The following is a 25,731-nucleotide window of genomic DNA, read 5'->3' as shown; positions in this document are numbered from 1 at the left end:
CATGGGTGGATGGAGGAGAGGGAAGGGAGAGAGAAGAAATGCTGGACATGGGTGGATGGAGAAAGGAGGGTTGCTGGACATGGGTGGATGGAGAGGAGGGCTGCTAGAGATGGGTGGATGGAGGAGAGAGAAGAAATGCTGGGCATGGATGGAGGGGAGGGAAGAGAGAGGAAGGAGATGAGATGAGGGAAAAGGAAGAGAGGAGAAAAACTGCACATGGATGGAGAAAATAGGCCGAAGCTGGATCCACTGGACAGTCAAGTCTGCGGAGGACCCAGCTTTTACTTATGGATATAGAGCAAGAAATGAAGAAGAAAGGAGGAAAGTAAAGAAATAAATGGAAAGGAAGCCCTGGAAACGAAGTTAAGATGACAGATAGCAGCAGAATCAGATACTGGGCCAGCATGATCAGAAAAAGAAAGTCACCAGACAACAAAGGTAGAAAAAAATCATTTTATTTTCTTTTTAGTGTCTGGAATATGTCCAATTTGAGAATTTACATCTGCTGTCTTTTTTTGCACTGGGTATGCTGGAGCTGTAACAGCTTGCAGAAATTATTTATAATGAAAAAAAAATCGCTTTATTTTTTTCTCCTATACTAGTATAATATTTTCAATGATGTCTATGGCTGGTATAAAGGGTGTGGCTAATGTGGGTGTGGCTATAATAGGAGTGGGGTCATATGTGGTGACTCCGCCCACATTGAGTACCGGCACCTTTTTTTCTACAAAAACACTGTATTTACTTCTCCCCACCTCTTCTCTAGGAATATATATTTAGGTCCTTTATAAAGATTATGGTATAGATTCTGCGTCAACTGTATTTATATCTCCAGGGCTCAATATTCAAAAGCACTTATGTGGTCAGCAACAGATGCCAACTACATAAGTCCTTTTTAAACATATATATTTCCAGCACTTATATGTATAACTTAGGGCTTTATAAGAAGACACTATGCAGACAAATTATATTTTATCAACTAGGGAAGGATGCAGAGCAAAAATCAACCATTCTCTGTCTAACTTATGCATTCCAATATGAATGCAGGAATAACTTGAAATAGATTTAGAAAGTTATCTGTTTAAAATTATTCCAGCATTTTCAGCATTAAGGCTTGATTGCATAGCCATAGTCTGGCTAAAAATCTGCATAATATTAACTTTGGGGTTCTTTTACCATGCTGTGGGGGAAAGGGCCCTGCGCTAGCGATGGGGGGCCATTTTTCCCACATGCCAGGGCCCTTTTTACCACAGTGGGTAAAAAAGCCCCCAGTGTCACGTCTGTGGTCGTGACCCCTCTCAGCCTTACCTTATTTCTGGCGGTCAGCCTCTAAGCTGGCTTCTGTCTGTTCTTTCTAAGTTTGCTCTGTCTCTGTGTGCTGGCTGCTTCCAGCATGGCTCTGATTGCTCCACTGTGCTGCACCTGTGTATGTTAAGCCTCCTTATGCTTCAGTTGCTTTCTGCCTGCTTCTTGGTGTGCTCCTCTCATCCTCTGGTGGCCAGAAACGGTGACTGCCATAGACTGTCTTGCTCTCCCTACCCGTTCCAGACTTCAGCGTAGTCCGGTCCAGATCTTCCAGGCTGCCAGACTTGTCTTTCTTGTTTGTGCCTGAACAGCACCCGTAGCTGCCTTGTGATTGCTGCAGCTGAATCTCAGCTGCAGATGGGCTTTATTAATCACCTAGAAACTGCTGTGTTTGCCTTTGCATCGTCTAAGGTCCCTGGTATGTTAGAGTGCTCTGTGCACTTCAGCCTAGTTCAGTTCTAGTCTGAGTTTCTTGCTTGTGTCTAGTTAGCTTGTGTATAGCTTATTCTTCTTAGCTTGTGTATAGCTTATTCTAGTTAGTCTGTGTGTAGCTAGTTTTGGCTCTATTGCTTTTCCTAGTCTTGTCTGTGGTCTGTATTCGTGTCTTGGGTTTCTTTCTTAGGGCCAGATGCACTAAACCTTAACAACCCTCTAACAACCCTTTAACGAAGGAAATTCCTAACCGTTGCATGCATTAAAGGCCTTTTTCCAACAAGCAAGCGGCTAACGAAAACAGAATACAAAAGAGTAACTACCATTGTAATGTGAGCGATTCGGGATGCACTAACAATACCGAAGATTACACCGAATCATTTACCGCGACATATTAAATGTATGGTCAGAGCAGTCGTAAAGGCCTGAGCTGTCATCTCCCCGCTTCCCCCTGCACCTTAAAATTCCAAGCTGGCATGTTGAAAAACAAAATAAACATCACAAACATGTGGCTCCCTGCTTCCCTCTGCATACAATACTAATGAAACGGACACAAAATTTTAAAAGGACTGGGAGGGGGCAAGGGCGCTCGTCAGGAGCGTCCTCTATGGATGGCCTTTCCCCCGCCCCCCCCCCCGAGGTCGCCGCTGCTCCCCGCTTCCCCTCGTGCCCGCCCTCCTCTGACGTAAGGAGGGCGGGCACAGGAAGAAGGAGAGAGACGTCGGTGAAGGCAGAAGCGATCGCCGATCAGCTGTTCCATCCCGTGCAGCGCCTTCACACAGGTGAGAGGCGCTGCACCGGCCATTAAGGCGGAGGGGGGTCCGGTGGAGGGGGGTAGCAGCGGCGACGGACTCAGGGGGGCTGGGCACGGGGGCAGAGGATGGCGGGAGGTGGAGCAGTGGTGGGAGAAGGAGAAGAGAGAGACAGGAAGGGAGGGGGGCCCGACGCTGCAAAAGTTTTGATTTTTATGAGTTTTTATTTCATGCAGGGAGAAGCGGGGAGCAGCGGCGACCTTGGGCAGGGGGGGCAAGGCCATCCATACAGGATGCTCCTGATGAGCGCCTTTGCCCCCTCCCGATCCTTTTTTAATGTTTGTTTATATTCTATGCAGGGGAAAGCGGGGAGCCACATGTTTGTGGTTTTTTTTTTTTTTTGGTTTTGACGTTTGTGGCATGCGCAGAGCAGCCAGCATAACGCTTGGCTTCTATGCGCATGCCTTAGGGGCCGATTACCGACGGGGATTATACCAATTTAACGTATCTTTAATGCATGGTACTTTACAATACCGTACCGAGCATTAAAGACTTGTTTTTTTGGTGCATTCTTCATTCTTTAAAATTCGTTAAGGACTTTTACGTTTCACATTTTTTTACGTTTGGTTGATGCATCTGGGCCTTAGTGGCTGCTTGGCAGCTTTCAGTATTTCTCTGCTTCCTGCCTATATTTCTCAGCTACTGGAGCTCCAGCCATAGCCCTGCTTCCTGCCTGTACTTCTAAGCTACTGGAGCTTCAGCCATAGTCCTGTCCTCTGCCTGTACTTCTCAGCTACTGGAGCTCCAGCCATAGCCCTGCTCCCTGGCTGTATTTCTAGCTGCTGGAGCTTCAGCCATAGTCCTGGTCTCTGCCTGTACTTCTCCGCTACTGGAGCTCCAGCCATAGCCCTGCACCTCTGTCTGCCTTGCTTTGGTCTAGGTGCCTGTGGGCAGTTCTGAACCCTGTCTGCCCAGCTTTTGTCTAGGTGCCTGTGGGCACTTCTGAATCCTGATTCCTGGTGTTCATGCCTGCTAGTTCCAGTACCAGTTTTCCTCCAAGTCCTGGCAACTGCCTGCACCCGGGGGCTATGTGTAGGTGAAGCCTAGGTCTAGTCCGGTGTGTTCCTGTCCAGTGTGTTCCAGTTCAGTGCATACCAGTCTGGTGTGTTCCAGTCCAGTGTGTTCCAGTTCAGTACTCCAGTCCAGGGTTCCAGTCCTGTTTTGCCTTGTCTTTGGTTTGGAGGTGATTTTGCCTGCCACTGCCGCTCCACAGCAGTGGTCCATGGGCTTACAACCCAGTGCTTCCAGGAGAAGTGTGAGACCCAGATACACATGGCCATGTGGTAAAAGAACACTTACCGAATGGCCATGCAGCGGGGAACCCTTACCGCTACCCATTGAGGTGGCGATAAGGGTCCCACACTAACCCAGCAGTAGCTGGGCAGCATGTGGCGATGCCCGATTAGCACCGGGTTACTACCATGCAAGCCATTTCTAGGGGTTTTCTTTTTCCCCTGGAAATGGCGCGTGCTTAGGATGTACGTACCGCCAGGCGGTAGTTCCGGAAGAGCGAGTGGTAATCCGCTGTGTAAAAGGACCCCTTTATGTATTGGCAGTCACATGAATACTATTAGTGTACTGTTAGACACAGTATTCTAGATTACATCTCAGCTACAAATGAAATGGAGATGTTATCACCTTATTATTTCTGCTGGTTATACCTTTCCTAATGCAACCTAGTATTCCTATCACTCTGACTAATGTCTTTGTCATACTATCTCTAATTAAAAAGGCAAAAATTACATTTTATGTACGAGAAGGGATTATACAAAAAATTAAAGCAACCCCACACTACGAAATACTTTAAGGGCATTCAATTCTAAATATATAGCAAAACAATAACTCACTTTTCTTCAAAGTCAAATACATACATTTTTGTAGACTATCAGAAGCAGCTCTTCAATCTTCGGTACCTTATAGGTACCACTATCTGCTAGACTTCCTCATTGGTCTTTATTTTATATATCAACCAATTCAATTCAACCAAGCACCTGTTCAGAATAGTAAACAGCCTACTTCAACCCACACAACAAAATGAGCCTCCCCAGTCACAACTGAACTACCATGATTTTGCTTACTTGGCCAAAAAATTAAGTCTCTGCCAGAATTTACAGGCAGTCCCACCCAGTCTCCAATCAGCCAACTAGGATTGCAAAACTTGTCCCCTCCTGACACAGACATATGGGACTCTTTTAACCCAGTAACAGAAGAGGGCCTTGACAAAATCCTGAGGGTAGTACTCCTTGAAGGTTGTCTTAGCTATACCAGAAGTACAGTAAACTAATATTTTATGGTCATCTTGAAAATTTATTAGCTACAGCAGTTTTAGAAGAACCAGCCCTGATGCAGTAATGCAAAACACGGCTCATTGCAAATATGTTTTCTAATATTATTTGAATATAAAATTATACTAACAAGATTAGAATAAAGTGTGGACAGATGAATATTAAAGCGAATCACAGGGCACTGTACTCTGTGTGCAACAAGTTGTTTCTGAGGTCTGGCAATCTTCAGTAATTATGATGGAAAGTGTTAGTGCCTGCTAATTAAATATTGATCGCTGGGATATCATTAATATTTTATGGGCCACCACAGCCTCTCCCTTTTCCCTGGACTTCTTCAGGGTAGATAGCTAAGAAGGAAGAAAACCCCTATCTTCTTCTTACACTGTTTTTTATAGTTCCCTCCAACAGCTAAAAGGAAAGTTCTTCTCTATAGGGATTGACAGTAATGCACCTCCCCCTATTGTGTCATATCAGGGAGAGACTTATCTGGAGCAGGACCCAGAATGTTCCTCTACACATGTATGGTATATTGTTGCTACTTCCTGTCCTTGCTTATCTACACTGGGGTGTAATAAAACTAAGTGAATATAGTTGTGAAACATTTGGACCACCTACAAGTTTTGATTTTGCAGAATATATTAACATGCTCACAATCAAATTATGAGTTAAGTTGCTTTTATAATCTAACATTTAATAAGCCTAAAGAAAAAGTCTAAGTTGGAGTGTGTATGTGTGTGTTGGGGGGGGGGGGGGGGGAGGATTTGAAGCTACCAAATTATAGATTAAATCTGGGGAAATGTTTTTATTGAACAGTACAGAGACATCTCTTCTTTATCTTTCTAGGCTAGAAATAATGTAAATCTTACCACCCTCTTTCCAGATTGTATCAATCTGGCCGATATTCAAAGTGATTTAAACAACCAAGAGAGGCTACTAGCAGGAAGTTTGGTCAGAGGAGGCGGGGCACGTCATGCCGTCAGGCTGAAGCCCCGAAGCAAGCTGTAGTACGATGTTGGTGTGCCGCTAACGGCAGCGATGGGTGACCTAAATCAAATTAGAGGGACCACAGGGAGGGAGTGAGAGGGATAGACGCTGCATCGGGGGGTGGGGGGATGAGAGAGAGCCTGTCAGTAGCAGCGATCTGATCAAATTCGAGGGACTGCAGGGAGGGAGCATGATGGATAAATGCTGCATTCGGGGGGGGGGGGGGAATGAGGGAGAGGGATAGACACTGCATTCAGGAGGGAAAGAGGGAGAGGGATAGATACTGCAATGGGGGGAGAAACAAGGGAGAATTGCTGGACATGGGTGGATGGAGGGGATGGCAGGGGAGAGAGGAGAGTTGCTGAACATGGATGGATGGATGGAAGGGAGGGCAGGGAAGAGAGGAGAATTGCTGGACCTGGATGGATGAATGGGGGTATGGGAGAGAGGAAATAGTACATAAGTACATAAGTACATAAGTAGTGCCATACTGGGAAAGACCAAAGGTCCATCTAGCCCAGCATCCTGTCACCGACAGTGGCCAATCCAGGTCAAGGGCACCTGGCACGCTCCCCAAACGTAAAAACATTCCAGACAAGTTATACCTAAAAATGCGGAATTTTTCCAAGTCCATTTAATAGCGGTCTATGGACTTGTCCTTTAGGAATCTATCTAACCCCTTTTTAAACTCCGTCAAGCTAACCGCCCGTACCACGTTCTCCGGCAACGAATTCCAGAGTCTAATTACACGTTGGGTGAAGAAACATTTTCTCCGATTCGTTTTAAATTTACCACACTGTAGCTTCAACTCATGCCCTCTAGTCCTAGTATTTTTGGATAGCGTGAACAGTCGCTTCACATCCACCCGATCCATTCCACTCATTATTTTATACACTTCTATCATATCTCCCCTCAGCCGTCTCTTCTCCAAGCTGAAAAGCCCTAGCCTTCTCAGCCTCTCTTCGTAGGAAAGTCGTCCCATCCCCACTATCATTTTCGTCGCCCTTCGCTGTACCTTTTCCAATTCTACTATATCTTTTTTGAGATACGGAGACCAGTACTGAACACAATACTCCAGGTGCGGTCGCACCATGGAGCGATACAACGGCATTATAACATCCGCACACCTGGACTCCATACCCTTCCTAATAACACCCATTTGCTGGATATGGATGGATGGAGGAGAGGGCAGGGGATAATGGAGAGTTGCTGGACATGGATGGATGGAGGAGAGGGCAGAGGAGAGGAGAATTGCTGGACATGGATGGATGAATGAATGGGGGCAGGGGAGAGAGGAAATTTGCTGGATATTGATGGATGGAGGAGAGGGCAGGGGAGAATGGAGTTGTTGGACATGGATAGAATGGAGGGCAGAGAAGAAAGGAGAAATGTTGGACAAGGATGGAGGGAAGGAAAGATGCACACGGATGGAGTGGAAGGGAGAGAGGAGAAATGCTGGACATGGATGGAGGGGAGGGAAGACAGAGGAGATACATGCACATGGATGGAAGGGAGTGGAGTGAGGAGAAATGCTGGATATGGATGGAGGGTAATTGCTGAATTTAAGGGCTGGATCGGAACACTTTGAGGGCAGATGTTGAAACTGGAGAAAGGATAGGGACAGGGCTATAGATGGTAGACAGGACGCATGAGGGGACAGAAGAATGGTGGGCATGGTGAGAGAAAAAATATGGACATTGCATAAAACAGAAGACACTGGGACCAAAGCGAATAGAAAACCTAAATGATCAGACAACAAAAGTAGAAAAAAGTATTTTATTCAGACTTTATTAATTGGAATATGTCAGCTTTTGGAAATGTGCATCTGTGATATTTTGCATGCAAGTTTCAATTTTTCTAGTATTGCTGCATGCTGAGTCTGACTTCTTGAGGTAACTTTCCAGTTCAGTATTTTGCCTTCATATCTGTTGTGTCATGTGTTTTTCATGTGTGATCAAGATGCAGTATTCTACTAGCGTGTAGTATTTGCAGCCCTTTTTGTTTTGTTTTGTTTTGTTTTTTTGTTTCAAAAGGTTGTGTACTGGTGTTTTAGAGCCAGGTGTAATTATAGTGCTGCCTTTCCACGCATAAGGTTGTAGCTCATCCTGTCCTTGGAATTAGTGCTGTTATGGTTTGGTAAGGTTATGAGTGTGTTTTTGCACAAGTTTGTGTATAGTGTTTTGCAGTGGAGAGATTGTGTGTTGGCCTTACTGAGGTGGCACCAAAACATCAGAAAGGGTGTAGAGCCTAAATCATGACACACTACCTCTTGAAGGATCTACATATGGTCGATAATAAAAGGAGCTCATTGTGAACACTAGCCACCTTAAAAGGGTGTTTTTTGGCTCTACACGCATCATGATATTATGATCCCTTGTTTCATATTGTTGCGGTCTGCATTTTCCGTATGGTGGTATATTGGTGTATTAGGTCTGCCCAGTGTAATATTTATGGTACAGTAAGGTTATGAGTGTGTTTTTGCACAAAGTTGTGCATAGTGTTTTGCAGTTGAGCGATTATGGTTAGTATATGCTTTGAGCAACCACTTTATTCTTTGACATATGATACATATCTAATATCTAAATTTAATAAAAGGTATTAATTGTGATTATTTTATTTTTACTTATTTTTTTTCTGTGTTGTCAGACAATTATGGTTGTAAGCCCCGCCCCTGGCCCAACCCCCTAACCCCGCCCCTTTAGCCTCCCTAAACAGTTGGGCCACTGACCGCCTATGCACGTTTTCCTGCCTTTCTTCTGATATTCAGTGGCACTTAGCTAGATAGTGCCACTGAAGATCAGCTCAGGATTACAGACAGAAAGGACTTCAGAGAGACTCTGCCAAGCTATTAATCTTCCATGTTTTTATAACTAACAAAGAACTTTTATAATGTGGCAAGGTATGTTGTGGTGTATAATACCAAAACAACATATTGAACCTTCATAGTTGCAACTGGAACATGATCTCCTTGAACCACTTCCCCTGTACACCTACATTGGTCTGAAAATACCAAAACACTGTATTATAAGCTACACTATTTCAACTTTATCTCAATTGAATGCTTGCAATACCAGCTCTATTTATATGACAATATTTACCTCATTATGAAACAATCCTGCTGTTAAAATGAACAACTCCACCATCTGCTGGATACATAAAGGAATACATTGTATAAAGAATGTTCTGCAGGATGGACATTTACTCTCTCTTCACTGAGTTACATAAAATTTATGGCTTACCTTTTCTGCCTGTTATAAATGGACACAACTTAGACATATATTGAAACATGTCTACAGAATTGAGAGACTGAGTTCCCAAGAACCCACTTTCTACTTGATGTGCTCCCAAATACATGCTTTGAAACATGAAGCCTCCAATTGGTATAAGCTGATTACATTGGATAATACAGATAAAAATCTCCAAGGTCTAAAATCTATATGGTCCACTAAAATGAATAACCCAGTTTCTGAGGAGCAATGGTTCTACTGGTGGAACAAAAGAATCAGATATATACAGTCTGCATCAATAACTCAAATACTATTTTTTATTGGGCATAGATGGATATGAACACCTGTTAAACTCCATAGAATGGATCCAAATTGCTCCAACAAATATTGGCCTTGTCCAATAGACTCTGGAGCACTTTTTATTTTTCTACCCTGTGTTCCACAAATTTTGGAGTCAAACTTGGGTCTGTGTAAACAGAATATTTAACACAACTTTGTCTTTGACATATATCACTGCATAGTTCAGTATTAATTTTGCTTATATAGACCTAGAGGAATAGGACCTAAAACATTTACATATTCTGACAGCTGTTGCATTGCAACAAATGATCCAGAATATCAGAATTTTGAATCTGTTTAACCCTGACTTCTGGTGGAACTCAGTTCTGCTCATTTACAGATATGAAACAAATACATGTAGTATTGATAATGGCATTAGGAATAACTTACATTTATGATCCCGATTGAAAGAATATAAATTAAGAGGGCCCACCCTGAAATCCATTGTCTTACACTGATTCCTGAGATGTAAACTGTTTTTTTATATTCAATATTGCGAGAATGTACCATCTTAAGCATCTGCTATTGAATCATATACTCAATGTTCAGTGTTCTTTGTTAATTGTAACTGTATCTTCTTATTAAAACTCAATAAAAATTATTGGACTTATAAAAAAGGTAGACGTGGTGGGCCTACAGGGCTGGAGGGGTGGGGAGCTTGGTCTGGGGCTTACTAGCTTTGGGGAGAGGGGGAATTGAAAGGGATTAAGGAGTCTCTGTCAATATTTAGCCGAGGCCTGCATTAGTGACATATGTGGGTACTGCCTGACTATCCGTACCTCTCCTCTCTTATTTACATCTATATCCCTTCCCTGCCCTCTATTTATTGGGCAAGTTGCTCTGATCTCCTCTATCAACTTCTGACACCATCCAGCTTATAATCGAACGAGAATAACGCCCAAGTTCCGACCTAAATCGGGAGATGGGCGTTCTTCTCACAAAAACAAATAAAGCGGTATAATCGAAAGCCGAACTTTGGACGCTTTCAACTGCACTCCGTCGCGGATGCGGACAAAGTTGACGGGGGCGTATCGAAGGCGTGTCGAAGGCGGAACTGGGGCGTGGTTATCGGGCGAACAGAGATGGGCGCCCTTCGCCGATAATGGAACAGTTTTGAGCTAGAATTTAGGACACTTTTCCTGGACCCTGTTTTTTGACGAATAAGGCCCCCAAAAGTGCCCTAAATGACCAGATGACCCCCAGAGGGAGTCGGGGATGACCTCCCCTGACTCCCCCAGTGGTCACTAACCCCCTCCCACCACAACAAATGATGTTTCACAACTTTTTACTTTCACCCTCAAATGTCATACCCTCCTCCCAAGCAGCAGTATGCAGGTCCCTGGAGCAGTTGTTAGGGGGTGCAGTGGACGTCAGGCAGGTGGACCCAGGCCCATCCCCCCCCTACCTGTTACAATTGTGCTGCTTAATGCTACTAGTCGTCCAACCCCCCCAAACCCACTGTACCCACATGTAGGTGCCCCCCTTCACCTCTTAGGGCTATAGTAATGATGTAGACTTGTGGGCAGTGGGTTTTGAGGGGGATTTGGGGGGCTCAACACCCAAGGGAAGGGTGCTATGCACCTGGGAGCTCTTTTACCTTTTATTTGGTTTTTGTAAAAGTGCCCCCTAGGGTGCCCGGTTGGTGTCCTGCCATGTGAGGGGGACCAGTGCACTATGAATCCTGGCCCCTCCCACGAACAAATGCCTTGGATTTATTCGTTTTTGAGCTGGGCGATTTCATTTTCCATTATCGCTGAAAAGCAAAAACGCCCAGCTCACACCTTGACGAATAAAACATGGGCGTCTTTTTCTTTTAAAAAATACGATCCGCCCCGCCCCTTCACGGACCCGTTCTCGGAGATAAACGCCCATGGAGATAGGCGTTTCTGTTCCATTATGCCCCTCCATATGTTCTATCTTGTTGTGCCATATGCTTGAAACAGCCAATCTCCCTGAGTTAGTAGATTGTGCTCTTTCTTAGCTTTTTAATTTTACACCCTAGCTTTTCCTGATGTATAGTAACATATTCTTTGATAGCAGATAAACACATTTGGGTTATCCATTCTTCCCAGTTGTCTTTCTCGCTGTTTTTTTAACCGTTTTGGGTAAAGATGAACATATAATTTCCATACCTATGTAGGTTTGATGCCCTTTATTTGCCCTTGACAAATAGGACTGACTTCTGTAAATGGTGCTGAAAATTTGCACCGACTAAAAAATGCACCAAGTGCTATCCTATAAATGGTGCTCAAAGTTAGGCATTGCTTATAGAATATCACTTTGTGACAAGAATTGCGCCTAATTTTAGGCATGGCCATTTACATCATCTAAACCCTGGTGTAAATCCTCATGCCTTAATTAGGCGAGGATCCCCTGTATTCTATAACAGCACACACATAATGTAACATCACACACAAATTACAGAAACACCCCTGAGCTGTCCATGACCCTCCCATGGCCACACCCTCTTCTGCAGCCGTGCGGATCCAGGCATATAAATATGCACACATAGCTTTTAATTGATTCCAATTAGCACCAATAATTGATTGTTAGAGCCCAATTATCAGTGCTAATTTTATTTTATTTTATTTTTATTTTATTTGTAGCATTTGTATCCCACATTTTCCCACCCATTTGCAGGCTCAATGTGGCTTACATTATGCCATAATGGTGATCGCCATTTCCGGGTCGAGAATTACAAATGATGTTACCTTAAGGTGCATACATGGTAAAATATGATACAATTTGATATTGCATATAGGTTCCTGAGTGATAGAGTTAATTATAGCATAAGTTAAATAGTCCATTATAAAGACATAGGCAATAAAGTGATAGTGCGTGTTGCGTGATTTTCATTAGTAGTCATTTGGTATCAGTCAGGTGTGGGGGTACGGTTTTGTCTAGTTCATTTGAAGTCTGTGGTTAGGATGGAGCGTTGTGGTATGCCTTCTTGAATAGGTCGGTTTTCAGCAATTTTCGGAAGATTGCTAGGTCATGCATTGTTTTTATGGCCTTTGGTAGTGTGTTCCAAAGTTGTGTGGATATGTAGGAGAAGCTAGATGCATATGTAGACTTATATTTTAGTCCTTTGCAGCTGGAGTAGTGGAGATTCAGGAATGTACGGGCTGATCTGTTTGTATTCCTATTTGGCAGGTCTATGAGGTTTGACATATAGATTGGGGCTTCACCATGAATGGTTTTGTGAACCAGGGTGCAAACTTTGAACGCAATTCGTTCTTTTAGTGGGAGCCAGTGAAGTTTTTCTCTTAGGGGTTTAGCACTTTCGTATTTTGTTTTTCCAAATATGAGTCTGGCTGCTGTATTTTGGGCAGTCTGAAGCTTCTTGAGGATTTGTTCTTTGCATCCTGCATAGATGGCATTGCAGTAATCTAGGTGGTTTAACACCATTGATTGTACCAGGCTGCGGAATATTTCCCTTGGGAAGAAAGGTTTGATTCTTTTTAGTTTCCACATTGAGTAGAACATTTTCTTTGCTTTGTTTTTCACATGGGTTTCGAGTGTAAGATTCCGGTCAATTGTAACTCCAAGGATCTTCAGACTGTCTGAGATATGAAGGGTGTAATCTGAGGTAATTGACTTATTATTCAACTAAATTGCATGCACAAATTAGGCACATGCCCAAATCTGCGCACACAATTTTTAGCATCATTTATAGAATTCGGGGGATAGTGTCTAACAGAAAAAGGCCCTGGATCATTTTTCGAGGACCTGTCTGAACTTTAAGGTGTACCAGTGTAATTCCCACGTTCCAGAACCTCAGGAATTATATATGTAACCTCAAACACTACAAATTATATCAGACAATGGTGTGCTTCAGTAACAGAATTTTACTTGGTTGTACTTGTTAAAACTAAACTTATATACATCTGTAACTATTTAAAATAAAATGTACAGGGATATGTGACATTTTATATATGCCATTATGTTCCTTGAATTAGTAAACCAGGCAGCTCAGGGGCTGACTGAGAGAATAATACCTTCAAATTTTATCAGAGTGTTCACTTGTATTTTATAAGTACATGAAAATGAATACCGTGTTGCATTAGCCCAGTGGTGTTATTGTGAGTAAATCCGGTTGAACAATCTCAGAGCCATGGTTTAACCAAGGTGTATTGAAAGAGAAGCTTAAAAGAGATACTTTTCTCTTAGAAGTTTGTGTAGACCCCCCCCCCCCCCCCCCCACACACACACACACACACAGAAATTGTTCGTTTTATTTTTGTGTTAACTTGGGATAGAACAGAAGTTAGCAACCTGTGGCCCATGGGCCAAATGAGGTCTGTCATTTAATTTTATGTGGCCCACGAGACCATGGGTTCCAACATTATGTAATCTTGCAGCCCCAGGGATAGTACTGACATTCATGCATGGGGCCCTCTCTGAATAAAGAAGCTGCTGAAACCTTGGCAGAGTCTCTATGAGGTACTTTCTGCCTGTAGTCCTGAGATAGAAAATCCATGCTACTTGCATGTAGCTTGTCCACAGGCTGCAGACAAAAATCTGTGTCTGGGGGAGATTTGAGTTCTGTGTAAACTCTGCCTTTGAAGAATTTACTCCTGGAGCTTAGGAATTGTAAAGTCCAGAAACTGTGCCCCTGCTCCTTTTCTCAATTCCTTTGGGCTCAAGTAAACATTTTTTAAAATATACTACAAATTTCTTAAGTTCAAAATTAACTACTAGGAGCTAGCAATGTCACTCATGGGGGGGGGGGGGGGGGGGGGGGGGGCTGAATCAGTCCTTTTTCTTCCTCTGCAATTCTTGGCTCTCAGCATAGTCTCTGATTACAGTCTCTTTGTCTGACCAGAAAGAGGAAGCTCCTCCACACTTTGGTAAGATTTCAACACAGTTGTTTACATAACTTTTAAACAGGCCCCAATGCTCAAAGGTAAATTTTGTCGCTAGAGGCCATTGGACTAGCACCCGCATTTACCTGTGCAGAATGTTCAGAGGCCTGGAGCGTGGGAACAAACAAGCACGCAGATAAACAGCGCAAGTAGCATTCTAATGTAGTCAAGCTCATGAAAATGAGGCCACTTTGTATTCTTCCACAATGCTCAGAAAACAGCACCCAAACAAAACTGCCTTACGCTGCAAAACATAACGCCAGCTCAGAGCAGGCATTAGGGTGTTGGAAAAGGGGATTTCTCAGGATTCATTCTTCAAAATCTGGCAGTTTTGAATGCTTTTGAAAGCAGAAGGAAACTTGTACAAGCCCTTACGCGCTGGTTGTGAGAAATGAGTATGCGCAAGTCACAGCAGACCCAAAAGTGAAAGCACACATTGGTATCTGTTTCCTGCATTTAAATATATGCGTCCAAGCAAAAAAAAAAATTTTAAATGCTTATATTCAGTCTGCAGAAACCAGATGCTGATGTGTGCTTCACATTTAGATTTTGCAAGGCGCATGGGAACAGGAGCAGAGCTTACTGCGGAACTCCCCTGTGTATGCACCAAGCACAGTCCTCCCACCAAACTCTCTAATGCTAAATGCTAGGAGCGCACCTATATTTGCATCTCATTAGCGGTGAGCATTAGGGAGTTGTTTTTCTGTACTGTTCTGGCAGTATTTTTACAGCGCTGTTCAGAACAGCGCCAGAGTTTTGAGCATCTGGGCCTCAGTGATGTGCTCCCTCGCAATTCTCTCAACCTGTTCCTATCACTGCCCTCTGTTTATATCACAAGCATATTTAAATTCTCTTACACTGTTGGTGCTTTCATGCTATGTTATTTTCTTTGAGTTTTATAAATCCCATACTTTATGCAGAACCCAAGCCCCTTCCTACATTTGTGTAGTGATTCAAACAACTGTTTAAGCTGCCTCTCACAGTACTACCACTAGGGGTCAAGGCAGGTATTCTGAGACCTAGAACCAGATGAGTAGGAGCAAAGGGGGATTGCTCTCACCCTGGCCCGCCAGGGACTGCTCCCACCCTGGCCCTCCAGGTAAGTCCTGAAATGATAGAGAGCCTGGGGGGGGAGGGGGCTGAGAATGTGGGAAGGGTTCAGATGTGCATATGTGGGCGGGGCCGGGATGAACCTATAGATGTTTGCTAATCAGGGTGGGGGGATGTAATTGGGGGTTGGGGAATTGGTTCAGGAGAGTGTCAGGATGAGTTATTAGATGTCAGGGAATCAGATGGGGGCTCAGAAAACTTTATTGAAAGGGCCATGGTTATACTACCAGACTGCCGGTAGCACAGCTGTTTTTACCATCTCTTCTTGAGGTCGCAGTAACTGCATCCTTGCTATCAACAGTTGTGACAGCTAGTGTAAGGTACGAACCTGTGTGCTAGATGTAACCAACCGCCAAGTCTCTGCCCCATCCCTGCATACCCACTACCTGTGTTACACAGCTGGTGCAAATTTATGCTGTCTCTTTTAATGCGCATTAGAGGTTAGCATGTGTGCGTACTAACATCTAATATAAGATAAAACCAGCACTTCCTGCTTAATGCAGCTTAGTAAAAGGGCTCCTAAATGGTTATTTTATCAAAAGACAGTTGTTGTTGTTGTTGTTAGTATGTTGTTAAAGAAAGTAAAGTAGACCAGGGTATATAATGGGGAGGAAGGAAGTAACACTCAGAGCTTTGTGACTCCATATTAGGACTCATGGATTAGGTGATAATATTATAAAAGTCAATTACAGGAAAATTCATGACATTGTTTTTTTGGTTTTTTTTTAATGTGCAGTGGAATTTGAGAAGTCACAACATGACTTGGAAGTTCAAAGGGCTGTGATGAAAAAAGAAAGGGAACTTATGGAGCAGAGACTGTCACAGACTGAGCAAGAGGCTCAGTTGTCACTAAAGAACCAAGCACTGGTCCATAAGGAGGTCTTAGAACTTCTCAAGAAGGAAAAAGTAAGCACTCAAATATAAGTATATTGATGGACTCCAATGGAGACCTTAAGCCAATTTCAGTAGCTTTGCTGTCTGATCATTTGTTTTCCAGGAATGGCATCAGTTCCAGCAGAGAATTTGGAACCACTGCAGATCAACCCATATCTTTCTACCTCAGAGTTCAATGTGCAATATTTCTTCAGCTTAGTCAAGCTCATAGTACTCAGTGTAAAATCCTAGCTTAGATCCATGCTAAATTTCTTCATTTATGACAAGATAGAAACATTTTATCTCCAATTCTTCAAAATTATGCTTGTAAAGTTTATTTGATGAAGAAAACCAAGCATTTGTCCCTGCAAGAAAGACCTTTCCTGTAATGTGACAGCTTCCTTAGAAAAAGAGGAACTTTGCTTTTGATAATAATTTCACCTTAGCAGGTATAGCATGGATCCAAGATAGCGTCGTAGTGACTGATTGTACCTGCAGCTCCTTGGATCTTGTCCTGATTCGTCATATTGGAATGTCTCCCTGCCTGTTTGAGTATGGGCAAAAGGAGAGGGAAGGTGCGGGAGTTTCCCTTGACTCCCGCTACAACCCCAACCCTGAAGCAGGTGATTCACAACAGATATAAGGCTCCTCTTCTGTCGGTACCAGCGCATTGGTGTTATTCAGCAGTGCTGACAAAGCTTCTCTAAGCCCTGTTGAGCCAGCGGCTCACCCGTAACCAGGAAGTAGTGGAGCTGTGGATAGGAAGCCAAATTCAGTTACAGAGGTGGATAAGAGTGAAGCAACAAGTTCAAGTATTACAGCGCATTTTGGAGAGAACGTTAAGAGATAAGTTCACTTTTTGAGTTATTTTGATTAAGCATTATATTATAGGCTATAGCACACAAAAAAACAAGAGTGACCCGATGAAAGAAGTGCTAAGTCCACTTGGCATTAAAAATATATTGCCGTAAAACAGTGGTTTTGTTGCTGAGGGCACTCTATAATTTAAGTAAGAAAAAAAGAAAATAGAAAAAAGAAAAAACTGATATATTTAAATGCTGGTAGCCTTATTTATATTTCAGTATATTCAGTCTTGGTTTTAGTAGTTTACTAGTAAAAAAGGCCCGTTTAAGACACAAATGAAACGGGTGCTAGCAAGGTTTTCCTCGGCTCCCCTGTAGCCACCCATGTCCAGCGACCCTCTTCTCCCCCTGCTGCCACCCATGTCCAGCAAACCTCCTCTCTCCCCTGCCCCCCTCCTGCCACCCATGTCCAGCGACCCTCCTCTCTCCCCTGCCCCCCCTCCAGCCACCCATGTCCAGCGACCCTCCTCTGGACATGGATCAGCTGTGAGGCATGTTTTTTCCCCCCCCGGGTTCTGAAGTTGATATCATAATGGCTACGGTGATGTCAGCCTGATCTACAGAGCCTATCAGACCAACTCGGAATGTGCCACAGTCCCAGGCAAGTCAGAATGTTGGAGGTAAGAATTATTATATAGGCTGTCATCATTGATTTTCCATAGACTGTGGGATTTAATTGTTGAATATCCAGTGTTGCTTCTCCAGTTACAAGCATCTGCCCAGCAGTCCTCTAAATTGGATTCCTTAGGGACTAAAATCCAAACCCTGGAATCTTTGGGTTTAGCCTCAGTTAAAGATAAGAATTTTACTCATTGTCGATTGGAATACGTAGAAAATCAAATTAGGAGACATAACTTGAGACTGCTCAATTTTCCCAGGTTTCCTCTTATTGCTTCTGTAGATATGGTTAAGAAATATTTAATTGAGGTTCTGGGGTTGTCTGGTGAGTCATTGCCCCCTATCATGCGAGCCCAGTATATACTGGTCTCAGGGAGATCTGTAGATGAGGCCCCTTAAGGTCAAGATGGGGATAATATGAATCTTACATCCTTTTTCAAATCCTCATTGGAAGTAATTACACAAAGAACTATTATGGTGGTATCCTTTGCTCTGGAGCCAGGTACTTCCCACCCCTAGCTCGCCATCATTTCCAGCATTACAAAAAAATTATTTATTTTTGTAGCACCAGAGTGTACCCAGTGACTGCCGGGTTAACTCGGGAGCCCTTACCGTCACCTCAATGGGTGGTGGTTTGGGCTCCACCTGAAATGGTCATGCGGCAAGTGCTTTCCTTGCCGTATGGCCATTTCATGCAGGAAGGTGAGACTTCCCTTTTACCAGCTGCAGTAAAAGGGGGCCTCGGCGTGCATGAAAAACACACGCCTACACCAGTGCTGGCCCCCTTTTGCAGCAACTTGGTAAAAGGGGCCCTTAATATCATCTTTGCTATCTCTGCTGCTAGCACTGCTCCACACAATTCTAAGCGTGGATGGTTATGATTGGGTTGTGGTGCTGTAAACCGCTTTGAATGTAGTTACAAAAAAAAAACCCACAGAAAGGCGGTATATCAAGCCCCATTCCATTTTCCTAACTTGGCTTTGCTAAAGATGAATCCCACATGAGATGGCACATCTGCATCTGTAGCTTTTAAATAGGCCGCTGCAGCTATGGCTTTTTCAGAAGCATCTGAGAAGATGCAGATCTCTTTGTGACAGGCAGTACTGAGTGCTACAGGGATGTAAGTGCAGGGAATGTGCAGTTGTTCAAGAATCTTTAGAGAATCTTTCCATTTCTCTCATTATTATTGCATTTTTGGTGGCAATGAGACATCCCACTTATCAGTACTTTGGGAAAGCTCCCTCAGTAGGGATCTTCCTTGAATTGTAACTAGAGCCACAACAAACCCCACTGGATCGTACAGACTATTGACTGTGGAGAAGATCAATCTGTGTGTATATAGTTTCTCTTGGGTGCGGACTTGAAAGGGAAAACGTCTCTTTAGGTCCCAATATAATCCAAGGCTTCTCTAAAGTGAAGGGGTGTCTACTCTTAGATCTAAATCCTTTAAGTCTTTGGTATGATCCTCTGCAGGAAATGCTCTCATTAGTTCTGAACTGTTGGAGGCAATTTTGTGAAGTCTTAGATTGGCCTCTGCCAGCATTGCTTGTGTTCTCTTTAGCAAATCAAAGGCTTCTCCTACAGTAGGTAAGGACTTGAAATTATTGTCAACGTAAAAGTCTCTTTCAATAAAACATCTAATATCCATGCCATGCTCTCTTTCTCTTCATTGGGATGTCCTTCTAAGCCCATATGTTTCCACTGCAGGTGATGGACTGTTACCAAAGACATGAACCCTCATTCTGTATTCCACAATCACCTGGTTGATGTGGTCATGGTACCACAGGAATCTCAAATAGTTTCTATAGTCTATGTGTATGACAAAGCTGTAGAACGTTTGCTGGATATCTGCTGTTATAGCGATGGGTTCCTTTCTGAAATGAATCAAGACTCCCAATACGCTGTTGATCATGTCAGGCCCAGAAAGCAGCACATTGTTGAGTGAGATTCCTTGAATTTGGAATCAAACACAATCGTGATCTGAGCATCTGAAATGGTAGAGGAACTACCCAACTGTTGACTCATCTTTGGAAAATTCCTTTCTCAAGAACTCTCTGTCTTCTACTGAAAGAGTCAGTTTGTCATCATCTTTGCTGACTTGGAACACTGAATTCACCACATGTTCTCCTATATCTGGTGAAGAGGTGTTCTGCTTCTTCTCAGCTGAAAACCTCCTTTACGTGCAGATGGTTATGATAAAGCTTCAACAAGGTGGTGTGCCCATTCTCCAAGATATACATTTTGTATTCATCTACACTATCAGGCTCATTTTCGAAAGAGAAGGGCGTCCAAAAAGCGACACAAAAGGCACATAGGCGTCCCCGTGAAAGAAGGTCACCCAAATCCAATCGTCAAAACAGGGCCGTAAGGGTGTCCTCAGCGTGAGGACGCCCATCTATGGTCGTCCCCACAAGGGGTGTGTTAGGGGCGTGTTATGGGTGGTGTTATGAGATCCCCCCCCCCCCCCCCAGCGTATAACGGCTAGCGAAATGGTTTTTCATGGGTGGGAACATGGGCGTCCTTAGTTAGACCTGAAATAAAAGCAACCAGGGTAAGGGGAAGTCGTCTTTAGACCCATTAGCGATTTTGTGCAGTTGGAGAGTGGCGACAGCACTGTTGGGAGAGAAAACTGAGAGTTTGTTGCGTACCTGTTACCTTTGTCTGTGTGCTGTAGTCGGAACGTTTTCACTATCACCTGCCTCATTTGTGTTTTACCTTTTCAGCTTTCCCTACCCCTTCTAGCCCCCAAACCCAGACACCACTACTCCTTCCTCTATCTTCCCCATCCCCTCCCCCTATCCCTCTCCATTCACTGTCCCCAAGTTCATATTTCATTCCCTTACCTGTTTGTAGTATCTGTTTGTCTCTTTGTCCTGTGTACTGCTGCAGCGTGTTTGTGAAGACTTCTTAGAGAGTGAGTGGCTAGAGGGTGTGGCAGGAGAGTTTGTACTGGGTCAGAGAGTACTTGCAGTGTGGCTCTGCTGTGTGTGATCGCATTGCTTGTCGGTGGTGGGAGAGTAAGTGTCAGCTTCTGTTTGTTGCTGCTGTGTTTCACCAAGTTGGTAGGGAGAGGTGAGCAATGGTGGCACTGCATTGCACCTGTAGTGTGGGGAAATGGAGGCACTAAATGCACAGATGGCTTACATGTTGGAGGAAGAGTTCGGGAAGCACCGCAGGAGGTATGCATGCCCCAGAGTTTTCAGGCCCCATAGCAGTTTCCTAGACCTCACTGACCTGCAGTGTCTCACTAGGTACCGCTTTGATAGGGCTGCCATTCAGCACCTTTGTGACCAGCTCTAACCCCTCCTGTAACCCAGGACCCATAGGAACAACCCCATCCCTGAGCACCTAAAGATCACTGCTTCTGGGAGTTTCCAGGCTGTCCTATCTGTGAACACGAGTCTCACCCAGGCTTCTATTTCTAACTGCCTCACCCAGTTCCTTGATGCCTTCCTTACCCACACCTCTGAGTACATCATCTTCCCCCCCCCCCCCCCCCCAAGCCCTGCAGAACAACATGGCTGACTTCTACACTGTAGCTTGCTTCCCCTCGGTCATAGGCGCCATTGACTGCACACATGTCGCACACAGACCCCCCCCCCCCCCCCCCCCCCGGGCACGAGAGGCCACTTATAGGAAAAGGAAAGCATTCCACTTACTCAATATGCAAGTTGTGTGTGACGGCCAGGGGGAGATTCTAGACATGTGTGCCCGATACCCAGATTCACCCATGATGCCTATATACTACTACTACTACTTAACATTTCTAAAGCGCTACTAGGGTTACGCAAGCGCTGTACAATATTGCAGCACTCAAGAATCTTCCGCAGGTTTGACCGAGGGGAGATCACCGGCGCATGGCTCCTAGGTAAGTGCAGCATGGATATGCCCAAATTATACCTCCTCAACCGGGCAACCCTCCACAACCTACTATTCCCCCCCACCTCCACAAGGTACCGGCTCGAAACAATACACACTCATCTTTCTCATCCTGCTTCTCCCCAAAGGTGACAGAGGCTACCCACAGCGGAGTTGGCTCATGACCCTCATAGTGCACCCACAAACAGGGTCAGAGGAGAACTACAACTGTAGACATCGGACCACCCGTGGCATCATCGAGCGCACCTTCGGACAACTTAAGAACAGGTTCCAATGTCTGGACCATTCTGGAGGGGAGCTCCTATACAGCCCCCAAAAGGTGGCAAAGATGTTCCTGGCCTGCCTTATGCTACACCCACAGAGCAGAGCAGAGTGCACACCAGCTGGGGCTCAGAGCCAGGCAAAGACTGATCAAGACAAGTTTTGTGTGAGAGTAAGTTGACATTTATTTCTATGACATAGCATTTACATACCACCACCACCACCACCATCACCCGCTCTGTGCATATTCCCCTCCCTCCAACCCTCACCCCCACCCCCACCCCAGCATGTCCCATCAATTTGCCCGCCCCCGCCCCCTCCCCTGGCCATGGCTCCGGCCCCTCCTACCCCTCCCATGGTGTTCCTTTGCAGCTGGTGCTGCAGGGGAACTCTGTTGAGAGTCCTCTGATGAGCTCCCACTCTCGTAAGTACATAGGTATTGCTATACTGGGAAAGACCAAAGGTCCATCAAGCCCAGCATCCTGTTTTCGACAATCCAGGTCACAAATACCTGGCAAGATCCCAAAAAAGGACAAAACATTCTATACTGCTAATCCCAGAAATAGTTTATTTTCACCAAGTCCATTTAATAATGGTCTATGGACTTTTCCTTTAGGAAGCTGTCCAAACCTTTTTTAAACTCCGCTAAGCTAACTGCCTGTACCACATTCTCTGGCAACGAATTCCATAGTTTAATTACACATTGAGTGAAGAAACATTTTCTCCAATTCGTTTTAAATTTACTACATTGTAGCTTTATCGCATGCCCCCTAGTCCTAGTATTTTTGGAAAGCGTAAACAGACGCTTCACATCTACCCGTTCCACTTCACTCATTATTTTATAGACCTTTATCATATCTCCCCTCAACCTCCTCTTCTCCAAGCTGAAGAGCCCTAGCCGCTTTAGCCTTTCCTCATAGGGAATATGTTAAAAAACAGCGGCCCCAGCACAGACCCCTGGGGAACCCCAATAGCTACCCTTCTCCATTGAGAATACTGACCATTTAACCCTACTCTCTGTTTTCTATCTTTTAACCAGTTTTTAATCCACAATAGAACACTACCTCCTATCCCATGACTCTCCAATTTCCTCTCATTTGTCTGAACTGATCTCTGGGATGTATTGGAAGGAAAACATTAGTTAGTTACCTGATAATTTTCTTTCCTTTAGTCCCAAAGGATCAGTCTAGACCCCACCCTTCTGTGATGGTTTTGTTTTTTCAGTGTTCTATGAAATTTTGTGTGTTTGTATTGTTCTGGTACTGTTATTTCTAAGGTACAAGTTTTGCCCTATATTTCATGGTTATTTTCTATCTAGAGGCTGGAGTTTTTTCTCTGTAAGTCACTCTATTTCACTGCTTTGGTTGGTTGGTTGCTATGCACAGGACCTCATAAGACACAACTCATTACTATTCTCTATCTCCACTTGCTGGCAGATGGTCACAACCCATTTGTCTGAATTGATCCTTTGGGACTAAACAAAAGAAAATTATCAGGTTATTAACTAATTTTTCCATATGGAGGCTATCAGCTTTTCCTTTTTTTTTTAAACCTCACTTACGCCCAGATGCTCAGAAGTACACACTGGCATTAGAGGTCATTCGTGCTTGACCAGTACCTGAGTTTAATAGCACCAAATGTTTAAAGGCCCTTACCACCACAAATAGCAAACTTGCCCACCGTTAGCACAAGTAGCATGCTAATATAGTCTAAAGCATGCAAATGAGGGTCATCCCTTATTCCCTCCAATGCTCAAAGTACAATTCAGGGAAGAAGGGCACCTATACTGCTACAAACCCTACACCAGCTCAAAGCTGGCATTAGGGTGTGCAGAGGGACCCCTTTCCTATTCAATTAAAAAAAAACCCGGCCTGGCCCTGGTGGTCTGGTGGACCCCAGACACCCACAAACACCAAATGCCCTGGTGGTCCAGTGGACCCCAGACCCCCCACCCCCAAATAACAAAAACCCTTGTGGTCTGGTGGACCTCAGGCCTCCCCCCCCCCCAAATACCATAAGCCCTAGTGATCTGGTAGACCTCAGATCCCCACCCCCTAAATACCAAAGGTCCTGGTGGGCTAGTGGACCCCTGATCCCCCCCCAAAAGCCACTACCGTGGTGGCCCCCCAATCCCCTCATATCTTGAAGAGGGAGAGGAGTCCTACTACCTCCTGCTGGGTGCTTTATCAAAATTGCAGTGCCCTGCCATGCCTGATGCATCCTGGGATGCACTGGGAAAGGCCTAACTACCATATAAAGGAAAAACTCCCTTCTATGGTAGTTAGACACCACCCAGTACATCCTAGGTTGCACTGGGCAGGGCAGAGCATCACCAATTTGAGGATACACCCAGCAGGAAGGAGTAGGACTCCTTCCCTCCTCCTTCAAGATATGAGGGGTTGGGAGCCACCGCTATGCCACCAGGGTAGCACCAGGGTTTTATTTATTTTTGGGGGGAGCAGGAGTCCACCGTACCACCAGGGCTTTAGGTAATTGGAGGTGGGGTGTCTGGTGTCCACCGGACCACCAGGGCCATACCAGGTTTTTTTTTAATTTAAGAGGGAAGGGGTTGGGGTTAGGGTTAAATGGTCAGTATTCTCAATGGAGAAGGGTAGTTAGTAGGGTTCCCAGGGGTCTCTGCTGGGACCTTTGCTTTTTAACATATTTATAAATGACTTAGAGATGGGAATAACTAGTGAGGTCATTACATTTGCTGATGACACGAAGTTATTCAAAGTCATTAAATCGCGTGAGGATTGTGAAAAATTACAAGAGGACCTTATGAGACTGGGAGACTGGGCGTCTAAATGGCAGATGGCGTTTAATGTGAGCAAGTGCAAAGTGATGCATGTGGGAAAGAGGAACCCGAATTATAGTTACGTCATGCAAGGTTCCACGTTAGGAGTCACAGACTAAGAAAAGGATCTAGGTGTCGTCGTTGATGATACATTGAAACCTTCTGCTCAGTGTGCTGCGGCGGCTAAGAAAGCAAATAGAATGTTAGGTATTATTAGGAAAGGAATGGAAAACAAAAATGAGGATGTTATAATGCCTTTGTATCGGTCCATGGTACAACCGCACCTCGAATATTGTGTTCAATTCTGGTTGCCGCATCTCAAAAAAGATATAGTGAAATTAAAAAAGGTACAGAGAAGGGCGACGAAAATGATAAAGGGGATGGCTAAAGCGGCTAGGATGGCTACGAGGAAAAGCTAAAGCGGCTAGAGTTCTTCAGCTTGGAGAAAGGCGGCTGAGGGGAGATATGATAGAGGTCTATAAAATAATGAGTGGAGTTGAACGGATAGATGTGAAGCGTCTGTTTACGCTTTCCAAAAATACTAGGACTAGGGGGCATGCGATGAAGCTACAATGTAGTAAATTTAAAACGAATCGGATAAATTTTTCTTCACTCAACGTGTAATTAAACTCTGGAATTCGTTGCCAGAGAATGTGGTAAAGGCAGTTAGCTTAGCAGAGTTTAAAAAAAGGGTTGGCCGGCTTCCTAAGGAAAAGGTCCATAGACCATTATTAAATGGACTTGGTGAAAATCCACTATTTCTGGGATAAGCAGTATAGAATGTTTTGTACTTTTTTGGGATCTTGCCAGGTATTTGTGATCTGGATTAGCCGCTGTTGAAAACAGGATACTGGGCTTGATGGACCTTTGGTCTTTCCCAGTATGGCAATACTTATGTACTTATGACACAGCGGCGTGCTCTTGTTCAATACAATGCCGGAGTTTTCAGCAATGAGGCCTTATTTTCTGCACTACTTTGAGCCAGTCTTTCAAAGAGAAGGAGGTACCTATGTACTTCTGCTTCATAATTTGATCCGGCTATTTCTGTAAGCTTGTGCATTTTCATCTATGTTCCCAGCAT

At 44.3% G+C, this 25,731-nt stretch overlaps 1 protein-coding gene across 1 annotated transcript in view; it reads left to right on the top strand.

Annotated features, from left to right (window-relative positions):
• Positions 1 to 25,731, top strand: part of CROCC2 (ciliary rootlet coiled-coil, rootletin family member 2) — an 825,280-nt gene that overhangs the window by 362,029 nt on the left and 437,520 nt on the right. The window contains 1 exon segment of the mRNA XM_030216488.1: positions 16,096 to 16,265. Within this exon segment, the coding sequence (XP_030072348.1) occupies positions 16,096 to 16,265 (170 nt within the window).

The sequence above is a fragment of the Microcaecilia unicolor genome, chromosome 10 (assembly GCF_901765095.1).
Source record: "Microcaecilia unicolor chromosome 10, aMicUni1.1, whole genome shotgun sequence".
Classification (NCBI taxonomy): domain Eukaryota; kingdom Metazoa; phylum Chordata; class Amphibia; order Gymnophiona; family Siphonopidae; genus Microcaecilia; species Microcaecilia unicolor.
This window is presented reverse-complemented; position numbering and strand designations above follow the sequence as displayed.